General features: G+C 35.0%; 2 protein-coding genes across 4 annotated transcripts in view; one reads left to right on the forward strand and one right to left on the reverse strand.

Annotated features, from left to right (window-relative positions):
• Window positions 1-411: 411 nt before the first annotated feature.
• On the reverse strand, window positions 412-5,491 carry LOC124425278 (homeobox protein Hox-A2-like). The gene is made up of 2 exons (XM_046965485.1): window positions 2,201-5,491; window positions 412-1,946 (listed from the first exon to the last, which is right to left on the reverse strand). The coding sequence occupies exons 1-2, from the start codon at window positions 2,913-2,915 to the stop codon at window positions 1,294-1,296; spliced, it is 1,368 nt and encodes a 455-aa protein (XP_046821441.1). The 5' UTR covers window positions 2,916-5,491; the 3' UTR covers window positions 412-1,293.
• Window positions 5,492-9,993: 4,502 nt separating this feature from the next.
• The window catches only part of LOC124425279 (homeotic protein Sex combs reduced), a 27,487-nt gene continuing 23,691 nt past the window's right edge, over window positions 9,994-13,789 (forward strand). For 2 of the 3 annotated variants that reach the window (XR_006942469.1, XR_006942470.1), the window contains exon 1: window positions 9,994-13,789. This exon is cut by the window's right edge and continues 1,358 nt beyond it. The gene's annotated coding sequence lies outside the window, so the exon portion shown is untranslated. The other variant, XM_046965486.1, reaches the window with a different exon arrangement.

Here is a 13,789-nt window from a genome sequence, read left to right on the forward strand (position 1 = left end):
CGATAAAACGTTTGGTAAAAACTTTCAATCATTATATTGTTCGATTTGACAGTGTTCGATTTTATATAAGCTTTTTAAAATCCAATGTTGCAAACTCGAAAGGATAGATCATTAAACAAATCATATGGATACGTATAGAATCAAGGATTTTGTTGAATCTTCTCAAACAAAACGGGAGAACCTTAAATAAAATAAAAGCTAAATAAATATTTAAATGGATATGATTTGGGTATATAATATAGAACAGATTTCTTAAAATTTTAATAATTCATATTTATTTCCCTTGATATTGTTAACATTTATATAAATTTATTTAGTTTTATAGAATATATTAACGTTTTACGTTTCCTTTATATATATATATATATATATATATATATATATATATATATATATATATATTATCTTCATTCTCCATGATATACCTATATAGAGTAAAAAGAAAAGAAAAATTATTTCTTGTGATTATTTCATTTAGATCAATGGAATAAGTTAACTATTATCCATCCATTGAAAATGGAGTTAGTATTCGGAATCATTTGCAATTCGCCCTTCACCTAAAGAACCCTCTACTTTTTCTACAAGTATCACCCTCACCGGATTATTATTTATTATTGTACGCTTTGGACGAGGTAGGACATCTTTTCACAGAGAAGCGTAGATATCTGCATGCATGCGTACACATACATATATATATATATATATATATATATATATATATATATATACTCATGCAATAAGAAACTCGCTCGCTGCATCGTTTATGTGTCGATGTGTCTACGTCAGAGGACTCGCGTGTCCATCTCGATCGACCATTCGGAATCCCCGTAGCTTCGGTCACCACATGAGCGAACATTCAACACATCATTAATCATTCCAGTTCAGTTAGATACAAAAATTTTCATGCCAATCTTTGAAAATGACATCGATGGGCTTCTTGTTCTTAAAAGAAAAAAATAAAACAAAAAATTATTAATGGCATAACTTCTTAAGTTCGATCATAAAAACACAACTTCTATATAAAATAATTATACATTTGTTAATATTTCTATATATTATTAACATATATTGTCATCATGCGTTAATTCGTATAATGTATTGCAGAAAAAAAATTTTTTTTATTATACCTAAGTAACATTAACAACATCCGTCAGTAATATCAGTAATAAGACACATGTATCGTATTATTCAAATCGATCGTCTTTCTTATTTTTTCTTCATTTTTTTTTTTTTTTTTTTTTTTTAATAAAAAAAAAAAAAATATAGAGGACCATTCAAATTTATTTTGCCCATTCAATGATTATTGTTGTAACCGCCCATTGAATTACTTCCGTCGTAGGTTCTTCTATCATAATAACAAATATTATTGTAATTAGGATATTGTGGTTGTTGCTGTTGAAAATATTGCATATTAGGCATTGTGTGGTTATTATTATAACCAAAATAAGAATTGTGTAAGTTGTGCTGCATTGGGACGGCAAAATGTTGTTGATTGTATTGCTGGTAATATTGTTGATTTTGTTGTTCGTATTGCGGAAATGTAAGTTGTTGCCCAGTTATGGGAACTATTCCTCTTGACGTAGATGGAACAGGATTTGATAGATTTGATACGCGATTTGTACACATTGAATTAACAATTGATGAATTTGGAATTCGAGTGGTACGCGATCGAGCATTAGTTGATGAACGTTGAACGGTTGGAATATTATTTAATATTCTATTATTCGTTGGATTGACGGCCACTTGACCCTCCTTTTTAGCTTTCATTCTTCTATTTTGATACCAAATTTTGATCTGTCGTTCGCTTAAACCTAACAAATCTGATATTTCCATACGACGTTTCCTACTCAAATATCGTGACGTATAAAATTCCTTTTCTAATTCTAATGTCTGGTAACGTGTATAGGTTTGCCTAGTTCGTTTGGTTTGTCCTTTAGCAACATTCTCTGAAACAATAAAAGTTTGAACAAATGTAAATATCAGGAAGAAATTTTCTAGAAAAATATGATTACTTTAATAATATTTTTCTTTTGAACGAAACAGCTATTAACTGTTAGAATTATTGGACCTAATGTATAGTTTTTCACAAATTTTCTCGAAAATCACAGATATATCGCGTGAGAAGAATTTTCAGGATACTGATACTTATCATGATTTTTTATACGATCATTATTGATTTCCTTATAAGACCCTTTCTTACCAGTTTCCGATGCTGATTGATCGGAGATGTGTCGTTGGACCGTCATTGTCGAGTTGGATGCCGTCATCGAAGTAACATAATTACGTTGTCGCAATAAGGAGAGATTTGGTTCATATCCCATTATCACAGTATTTGCTGTAGATTCCAAGCATCCCTCTACTGATATCATATTCTCCATGCTTTCCGGCGAAATACTTTCTGTACACGAATTTATATACCCATCCTGAACTGCATCTTTTCCATGACGCAAAATAGATTCTAAGAGACTCGTTGATTGATTGCTTGACTCTTGCTGTTCCATGTAACAGTTTCCAGCTCCTTGATTCATTTGGTTATTAGTATTTTGCTGCATTTCATTGCCAATTCCTTGGCATATATCATTGCCTATCCTTTGAATAATTTGATTTCCAGTTATTTGGCACATTTCATTGCCTATCCTTTGAATAATTTGATTGCCAGTTCTTTGGCACATTTCATTGCCTATCCTTTGAATAATTTGATTGCCAGTTCTTTGGCACATTTCATTGCCTATCCTTTGAATAATTTGATTGCCAGTTCTTTGGCATATTTCATTGCCTACCGTTTGACTGATTTCGTTGCCAATTCTTTGATTGACTTCATTACAAGCTGTTAGATTCAATTCATTGCCAATCTGTCTTTCTGGATAAGAGCAGTAGTTAACTCCCATGTTATAATGATAGGATGGATTGCTCATTTTAATTATACGATGTAGAAACACTTACTTCACTTTTTAACTTTTAACTCGCACTTAACTATTTCTTCTTGCACTTAATATATATTTTATCACCGATTGCACACTTTTAAGAAATTGTTCTAGTGTTTGTAACTTTGTGTGAACTTCTATAAGAGAGCTAAGAGAGCTAAGAGAGCTAAGAGAGCTAAGAGAGCTAAGAGAACGAAGTAAGCACTGAGACGTCTTACGATTGAATGAAGCGTTTTTCTAATTCTCGTAACAAAATAGAGATATAGCAACAGTGTTGTCCATCCACTGTACATGGGCTTAATGCATTTCAAAAGGGACAACCCAGGAAACTTTCACTGGTTTATTACTGTACACGAAAGTACAGCCCAAAGAACTTTGCTCGGTACGGTATGAAAGGAAAATGAGAAAGTGGAGAGGGAAGTTGGCCTACCCAGGCTACAAAATTTGGACCCCCTAGCACACCTCCTGTATACGCCGAGGGAGGCCATAGGCCCCCCTTTCTATCAGCTGCCCTTTGATTCACTACCAAGCCAAACCACCCCCGACACGTTCGCTTCTTCGATATTCGACTCCTGCTAAGTCCCCTCCCACTATTAACGCTATTGATACAAAATTCACATTGAATACTCCCCGCAAAAACGTTCCATCCTTGTTCAATCCTCGTACAATCGACATCCCACCATGTGTGCAACCCCTCTACGAATCATCGCGATAGCGAGATTTAGAATATGTTCTGAAAATTCTTCTCACGCGATATATCTGTGATTTTCGAGAAAATTCGTGAAAAATTGTTCTGTAATCGTTCGTTGAATTTCTCTCTTCTCTTTCTAAGTATATGAATATACTAAGTATATGAATAGGATTTCACATTTATTTTGAGAGATAGAAATATCATTGTGTATATCTAGAAATATATGATTAACGTGCTTCAAATATATTTTCGTTTGATTTCTTCTATTGAATATCATTAGAATAAGCAATCCGTTGAATCACTTTAACATAAAGACAAATTACTAGCCATAATAAAATGGTGTATAAAAATTTTTATTTAAAAAAATATATATACATGTATATGGATATATATGTATATATTTCTATTAAATAAATTTGCAAATTATTATTAACAAATAAACATCCATTTTATATATATTTAAAATCAATTGAATCATTTGATCGTTTATTCAATAGCTCGTCTTTCCTTACTTCTTTCTTTTTTTTTTTTTGTTTTCTAATAAAAAGGAAAGACGATGGAATAAAGATTTGAAGTAAGTGGGCAAGATAAACACAATGCGTGGCAAAGGCTAGACGAAGGCAGTCTTGCGAGTGACGTCTTTCTCTAGAAACTCTGACCGGCATCGATTAATCAAAGCTGCAGAACCCTCTCTTTCTCTTCTCGGTCATATATACACGTGCATTTAGTGCGGTCCTCCTCACAGCCCTCCTCGTACTCTCTATTTTCATTAATCCTACTTTCGTTTCGACGCATCGTCGGCGAAAGAAAAATAAGGGCTAGAGAAAAGGGACGAATTAAGGAGAGTGGATCGTCTTTTCATGGATAAGTGGGAAGAAATAGATCGACGATTTTTACATATAAAATTTTCGATGATTTTTGATACTTTTTTTTTCAGATATTTCTTATTAGACAAATTAATTAGACGGTAACTCATATTAAATATAATACAATATCAATAATTAAATGGATATTAATTATGAAAAGAAATCTGACTAAATTTGTTAAATATCTTCGGAACTTTGTCTCTGACATCATATGAAATAATGCTTATTCCTTTAGACTTTAAATCGATGAGAAGATATTTACGCAATATGTTGAAATACTGATTAACGTGATTCAAATATACTTTCGTTTAATCTTTTCTAATAAATACCATTAAAATGACCAATCGTCAGTGTTATTTAAAGCCAGTTTTTTGTAAACCCTATTGCGTCATGGAAGTCACTATACTATTTATATACATATATATATATATATTGGATGAATGGATTTTTTTCACACTTGGATACTCTGTTCGTAACTTAGTACAGTAATGCAATTTCTACCAACGTAACGATATTGTTTGTAAATAGGAAAATGATGCCCAAGTGCAAAAAATAAATCCATTCAACCAAATCTCATTATCTCTAAAATGTACACGTACTTTAGGAAATTTCATAATCATGAAATTTCCAATTGTCATTTTCCATTATCGACTTGCTTTTACACGGGGAGTTAACAAACAAGCGAGAAGTAAGACGTGACGAACCTATCAACTGAAAATGATTATCGATTATAAAAATGAAGATAATAAATGGTATTTCGGATAAATTATAAAAAACAAAGCAATGCTAAACAAATGTAAATTATACAGTTCAAGAAACTATCTTTCAAGGTTACCTTTCACAAGAAAGTTTCGATAATATGTCATCTATAGATGAATACTTACAATTTCAAGGTTCTTATACCTACAACTTCAAGAAACTAATTTCAATTAGACATACCAGTTCGACATGAATAATATACAAACAGATGTGTACTTTCAAACTTATTTGTTCAATGATACAGATGTACACTATCAACAACTTCTAAAATAAATCCAACGACATAATTGTTTAGCATCGATAAGTTTGATAAGAAGTGGTCTTGTAATGAAATCAATGATCGTACGGAATGTCATACTAAACATCATTGTCCTGATTATTCATAAGTGAGATCTAATAATTCTAAAAGTTAGGTTAGTAACAAATTCATTTAAAAACTTATATTATTTAAATTATATCTATATTTAAATTGTCGTGAAACAAAATAATATTGTATTTTTATTGGTTAAAACTTTTATTGTTTCAGGGGTGTGATAAGAGAACAGGAAAAGAACGTACACGCCAAAAATATACATTTCCAAACTTGAATTAAAAAAAGTATTTTATTCGTTATGCTTTGATTAAAAAATATCGTATAGAAATAAAAAATATTTTATCTTCAAACGCAGTTTTTGTGTTGATGTCAAAATTGAGAAGTCAAAGATTAAAAGGATGATCAAGTCGCCACCAGAATACATGAAATATAGAATATTGAACATTGGTATTTCATCCATTGAAAGTTCATTATCTGTTAACTCAATAACTATCATTGCTTCTATTTGATCTACCTCAACGATTATGATGATAATAAACGACTAACAATTTACACTGCTGCAGTAACATTATTAACACTTGATCAGTTTAATACAGTCTTTACAATGCTAATTATCTTCGTTATCATAATAAACTGCAATATGTCTAGCCGCAACAGTATCAATATAATCATTACATAGGTATTCATCAATATAGTCGATAAAATTATGGCAAAAGTAGTTCTTGATTTATTATCATACTAATGATTAAACGAAGAAAATGAATTTCGGTGGGTGTTACTTTCTCGTAATGCAAAGATAATTTCAATAATATGATAAATATCTTATTATTGAAGAAGGGGAGGAGTTTTAAATAAATCGATAAGGATATTTAAATATTAAGAAAAAGAAATATTTTTTTTCTACTTTTGCTGCAATTAACTAATCAGAATATTATGACATATGCAAATGACTAATACTTGCAAAAAAAAAAATAATAAAAATAAAAAATTTTTATCATTTTTCTTTTTAGAGAATAAGAAGGAGAAAATCTATGAAGTGTTCGAAAATTGGCATAAAAATTTTTTCTATGTAACTGGACTTCAACACCGAACGCATCGTGAAGAGAAAACTTGCTATGGCGGCAACATCGGAGCAGCTGACCTGCAACCACCATGATTTATGGCCGAACGAGCTAAACAGCCGAGTAGTATCCTATAGCTCTCAGGTACCCGAAAGCTCGGCCGTTCACGCTGCATTTTGCCGGTATATTCTCTCGGCCTTTGCTCTTCCTTCAGCTTCACGTTTCAAAACTCGATTTCGTTTGCGAGTACTGCATACGTCATTCTGAAAATATTTTGACGCGACAACGAAAATTCATACCTCGGCTGATTAATGAACACGATTCGCTGCCTATGAACTTTTTGATAATTTCTAAATTTTTCGGCCTCTTTTTCTTTCGATCAAATCAAAATTTGATTTTAATGTTCCTCGTATATCGGTCCATCGGTTGATTTATTTATCGAACAACTTTTTTAGGTCAAATATTAGAATAATTTATTCGATTCGTTGATAAAATCAAATATCGATTTGATCGATTCAATTAATTGAAAATTCAGTTTTAAGAAATAAATTGTTTCAAAATAATCTTAAAACTGGTTTTTCTTTTAATTCTTTTTTTTTTTTTTATACATTACAACAGATTTGGCAAGATTGTACATTAAAATATATTAGAATCTAAGTTGTAATATTTTTCGTAAGAGGATAGAAATTATGAATAATTGAAGTTCTTGTAATTATGATCGTCGGTTATAGATCAAAGAAGATGACGTAACTATAACGACAAAGAAAGAAATAGTCAAAGTGAGGGGAAGGAAGAGTGGCTGCGCAGCTGCGCTCTTCGCACATAACAAGATGGCCGAAAGCGTGGTTAGCGCGTGCACGAGCGTTCATCCTTCGTTCTTCTTTTTTTTTAATTTTTTGGTGTATACATTGGTTAAAAATTGTTTATTAAACTTACTATGATTTAATTTGTATATATCAATTATATTAAAGTGAGTGGATCCGTGATTCGAAGTGTTGTGCGCATTGTAAAATCGATAAACATCAAATATAATTGTTGTCTCTTAAATTTATCTAAAGAAAATATTTTGATGATCATGTATGCGATCATCTAGTTATATTGTAAAAAAAAAAAACCCTACTAAAGTGAAGGAAAACTTTGTACGTGCAATGAGTGTACAAAATGACAATATTGTAATTTTTTGAAAAGTATATTTATTATTTAAAAAGATTTTCATATTAATTCTTTTTATATCTTATATAACCGACAATATCTAATTATTTTCTTTTCCTTTGAATAATTTTTATATCTCACTTTTATGTATGATTTAACTGATATTTGTTAAATATTCAAATAATAGTATGTGAGAAATTAATATATATATATATATTCTTTTTTTTTTTGATAAAAAAATGTTATAATATAACTTTTTACAATGGATTTAAGAATTATTTTTAAAATTGAAATTCAGGGAACAATTGTTTATATATATATCATAAATCATGTACATTTTGTACATGGGTACGGTTATTCATGTAAGGGTTCTAAAGTGAAAGTTTTTTTAGATAATACCGTCGGACCGGGAGGCTTTAGAAAAATTTATTTTAGAGTATATAGTAACCTTTTTCGACATGAAATTTAAATAACTTTAAAGTACGATTATATATATGAATCGATAAAAAAAAATGCGATTAAGACTAATTTATAGTTTTCGAAGTTCAATCAATATTAAACAATTAGAAAGTAATTTATTCAAAAAAATGTATTGACGAATTTCATTTGTTTTTTTTTAAATCCTAAACTTCGTAGATTATTACTAATATTATTTAAACATTATTTACTGATTTCGTAAAATGTTTCTATTTAATATTAGCATTGTAAATAAATATTAATTACAAAAAGAGAATAGTAATAAATAGAAAGTATAAGTCTTGAAAGAGATAAGTTGGCAGGTATAAAGTCCTGCAGGTGCATAATATAATGGAAATACCTGCAAATAATGTCATTGTATTTGAGACGAAGATCATTTGAAAAATTCGTTGTTTTTTTCTTTTTTTTTTTTTAATCTAAAATAAATTAAAAATTAAATAATTAAGTTCGTGTTAATTTAATAATTAAATTCTTAAACGGATAATAAAATGAAAATAGAAGCCAAGTAACAATAAAAGTCAAGTAACAAAAAAAGTTAAGTAACAATTAAAGCAAAGGGGGAAAAACAAATTTTTCGAATGATCCACATATTACACATATACAACGATTATAAACTAATTTTCTATGTGAAAATATCAATGAAGTACTAGTCTACTAGAATAGTTATTTTAGAATAATGGAACATTATACATTTTTTTCATCAAAAAATAAATCATATAGAACAAATTGATATAATCGATAGTAATTATTATTTTATGTTTAGAAAAAATATTGACTCGATATTTCCCTTAGAAATTATTTAACGATATAATTAATATCATTAATAAAATTAATATAATGGGATCTATATTATCGAGGAAGAATTAAATATAATTTTCGCAGTTTATAAAATTGATAAGAAAATTTCTCAATAAGTTTATGCTTAGATTTTCTTTTCTATGCAAGAGAAAACGTCTATGGTGGCCATTTACGAAATGGTCGAAGACTCTGAAGCTGGATACCCCCCATCTCCAGTTCGAAGGGTGAGTTGGTGGGGGTAAAGGAAGAGTAAAAAGGGACCGAGGAGTTCGTACGGTGGTGTATAGATAAACCTACATTGCAAAGAGTGAGAGAAAAAGAGAGAGAGAGAGAGAGAGAGAGAGAGAGAGTGAGAGAGAAAGAGAGAGGGATAGAAAGCAACCCTAGAACGAACGACGGCGGCGATGGTGGTGGTGGTGGTGGTGGTGGAGGCACGAGTTTGCCGGGAGTTGAACGAAGAGAGCTAGGGTCGATATTGTGCTTGACAGATAGTTTCCCATAGCTCCAGCAATCCATCATGGCCGGCACGCGGATACGTATTGGTTTTTCTGCACCGTGTCTTACCCCGTGAACCTCGAATTGAATATATTTTTTCCACGGTTCTCAGTCTGCGTGCATCTACCTTTATCTTTGTACATGTGTATATATACGTGCGATAAGTATACATCTATCTAATGAGTTTGTAAACGTAAATACACGTATATACGTAAATTTTTTATTTTTGATTTGAATAGATAAAGAAAAAAAAAAAAAAAAAAAAAAAAAGAAAAAAAAAAGAACGTAATTTTATTTCAATTTCGTTTATTTTTAATGATATATAATAAAATTATTTTAATGATATATAAAGAAGAGAAAAAATAAACTATCATTATAATGGATATAAAAGAATTTCTATCGATCATTCGATCAATTTATTTGAAGTATCGTATCAACAATGTCGCAACGAAGAACACACGTCGACATTATTTCGAAACGATCAAAGCTCAATTTCGATGATAATGACAGCTTAGTGAAGTCGTCTCGTGGACATTCGATAGAGACAGCGGAGGCAACGCTTACAGGAAACGGGATAGAGATGAATGAAGGGAAAGAGGGGTGAGGGGGGGAGAAGAAGTGGTACATAAAGCATGCTCAGAGTCAACCAGGACCATAACAGATACACGTGTCTCTTGGCGGCTTCGCTTTATAACACGTGATTCATGAAGGTCTCGATACGTTTTTTACACCTGCGACGACTTGATTAGAAATTCTAATCGGGGGGGGTCCCAGTAAAAGAGTGACACGCTGCCCTCAGGCGGTGCGCCGTCTTAAATCGAACCGAAATAGCCAGTTCGTCTTCGACTTTTTTCTTTCTCCCCTCTTTCTCTCTCCCCCCCTCCTTCCCCCTACCAACCAACGTGATCTTTCGAGGCTCTACCCGAACCGATCACTCCCACAATCCTGCCATAAATTTTCATCGTAAAGATCCGTTCGTGTTCACTGTAGCTACCGTTTGGTGATAGAGAGGCAAATATAAATTATACAAATAAAGATGATTAAGAGAGTATGGATTTCGGATAAAGTCAGTTACAAAAGTAAAATCATTGGACAGTGTTATTTAATAATTTGTTAATTTACACAATACAGTGATTTTACACAATACGTTTTGTCCTTTTTTCTTCTCTTTTATTTTTTTTCTTTCTTTTTTTTTTTCTTCCGAAAAATTGGAACGTTATGATAATAATCTAATTACGATCTCATGAATTAATGTAAAAGGGAGAGAGACTGAGAAAAAAAAAACAAAAAAGAAACAAAAAAAAAAAAAACAAAAAAAAACAAAATCAAGTGAAGCAAATAGTCGTAAAAAGAATTTTTCATATTCACCGTCTGTCTTCTTTCTCGTAGGCTGATACGAAGCACGCGTGGTTCATATGTAGAAAAAGGACCGAATGGTTAGAAAAGAGGTGTAGGACAAACAGCGAGCACACAGTCGTGTGAATAGAAAAAGAGAGAGAAAGAGAGAGAGAGAGAGAGAGAGAGAGAGAGAGAGAGAGAGGCAGCGACACGCAAGGGAAGCTTTGGTAGAGGGGAGAATAGAATCCTGATCAGAGAGAAGGATAGATAGATAGATGGAAAAAGAGAGAGAGAAACAGAGAGACAAAGAGAGAGGGAGAGAGAGAGAGAGAGAGAGAGCTTATACACGACATGCTAGCTAAAGAGAGAGAGAGAGAGAGAGAGAGACAGAGACAGAAAGAGAAAGAGTGAGTGGGGTTGTCGTAGCACACGGTGGGGCAGGAAGACATAGTGGGGAGTAGGATTGAAGAGGAAGGGCGACTGGGGGCGGGCGCGAGGCATGATTCTCAACGGGAACGGCCACGCTCACCACATCTGGTGAGCAACTGGCGCACTATACCGTGATATTCCTTGCGAAGCACACGCGGAACGGAGAGAGGCAACACAAACGAAAACTATGTTTCATGAAGTGTTCTCCAAAGAGACACTACAATAACATTAACGTTCGTAACATGGTAAACAATAAAATTAGAAAAATTTATAGGAAACTAATCGATATTTTTGTTTTTCCCTTTCATCCTCCACCCCCGCCCTATCCTTCCTCCATCCCTCCTTCTAGATTAGTTAAAGAGAAAGAAATAGAATAGGACAAATACAAGATAGAGAAAAAGGAAAAGAGAGAGAGAGAGAGACAAAGAGAATAAGGGAAGGTCGTGTTATCACGTTGAAAGCCTCGAGGAGTCGAAGGAGAGCTCCGCCTCCTCCGGTGCCCTCCTCCGTCGGCCTTCGTCGTCTTCTTCATACTACTACTCCTCCTCGTCCATACGCTAACGTCCAGCCGTAGCGGTGTGCCCCACCGTTTGACCAACTGGCTACTACGTCACACATGCTTTTCTGCGGAGTCGGCAAGAGTCGAAGGCTCGTCGAGCAGTCGGCTTCAGTGAGTTACGAGTTTGCGTTCGGGTTTCGGCGTTACACGAGCGATAACGGGGGCGTCAATCGAATCGAGATTGGGAGAGGATTCCGTACCGGGCCTGCCCTCTCTTTCCCTCTTTCTCGCTCTTTCTCTCTTTCTCTTTCTCACATACATACTCTCTCTCTCTCTCTCTCTTTCTCTTTCAACCATGGGCAACAGGTTTGAATTTATGGGACAATAAAGAGTGCGTAGTGCGCGTGTCTCCCTTGCTCCTACTCTCAACGGTGCACTCCTTCTCTCTTTTTCTCTCTTTCTTTCTCTCTGTCTCTCTCTCTCTCTCTCTCTCTCTCTCTCTCTCTCTGTCTCTTTCTATCTATCTATCTTTCTCTTTCTCTCTACCCTCTCTCTCTCTCACTCTCTCGTGCGCGCGAACAGTAGAGAAAAGAGAAAGAGAGAGAGAGAGAGAAAGAGAGAAGGAGAGGAACGACGGTGGAGACTATCAAACTCTCATAAAACTGTCAGGCACGGTCGCCGGGGCTGACTTATGTGCGGCCCTTCTTCTTCTTCTTCTTCTTCTTCCTCTTCCTCTTCTTCTTCTTCTTCTTCTTCTTCTTCTTCTTCTTCTTCTTCTTCTTCCTCTTCTTCTTCTTCTTCTTCTTCTTCTTCCTCTTCCTCATCCTCATCCTCGGCATCGTCCTCGTTGGCCATACGAAGTAGCTGCTGTTGCGTGAACTTGTCTTCTCCCAAAGTGCCGTAAGGATTTCAAGCCTCTACCAAGAAGAAGGACACTTCGGGAAGAACCTAAGAGGATACCAAAAGAAAGACACCGATTCTTTCTCTCTCTTTCTTTGAACGAACGAACCACCCCCTTTTTTCGGGGTAATCGCGGTAGGGGGCGCGCGCGCACGCGTTACCCCCTTTGCCGAGCAGGCGGAAGACTACTTGTCGGTGACGTCGCGCTAGGAAAGAGAGGAACTGCCAGAGAGAGAGAGAGGGCTGCCCCCACCAGGGTCCTTGCTCGAGGGCTCCCGAATATCTCTCCATTAGCCCCCCTCGTAGCGACGGCCATCCCCTCTCCTCGACGAAAGCTCTCCTTCTTTCTCCTCCCTCTTTTCTCGGCTCTCTCTCTCTTTCTCTCTTTCTCTATCTCTCTTTCTCTGTTACTCTTTCACTCTCTCGTACGTTCACGCACCCCTCTCGGCTCTCGTCACGTCGACGTCGACGACGTTGGCCTGCGAGACGGGCACACGAGCGGCGCAGCGCCAGCAGCACCACCAGCAGCAACATCAGCGGCAGCAGCAGCGGCGTCGGCTGCGGCGGCTTCGAGCCGACGGACGACGACGACGACGACGACGACGACGACAACGACGACGACCACGACAACTACTACTACTACTACTACTACTAATACTACTACGAGGACGACGGTGAAGAGAGGAGAGAACGGGCTTGAAGAATCCTTCGTCGCCGGCAGGAGAGACCAATCAAGGTTTGACGAACGGCGCGGATTGGTCGAAGCGCTCTCCTCTGACACGCAGAGAGCGCGGGCACGTGACAAGCTACCGCACACACCGGCCTCTGAATCGCGGCGAGGCCTTCAGTACGATACCAACCACCCTCCGCGCATGCAACGGACCATCTCCGCGATCCTTAAAATCTTCTCTTTCTCTTTCTCTTTCTCCTTTTCTCTTTTTCTATCCTCTTCCCTTTTTCTCTATTTTTCTTTTATCATATTACGTGTAACAATTTCTTTTTAATCGTCATCGAGGATAATCGTTTGACAGAAACATTCCTCTCTTCGGATAGGGAGATATAGGATAACGTGTAAGAGCTCTCGTAG

This window comes from Vespa crabro, chromosome 6 (assembly GCF_910589235.1).
Source record: "Vespa crabro chromosome 6, iyVesCrab1.2, whole genome shotgun sequence".
NCBI lineage: Eukaryota > Metazoa > Arthropoda > Insecta > Hymenoptera > Vespidae > Vespa > Vespa crabro.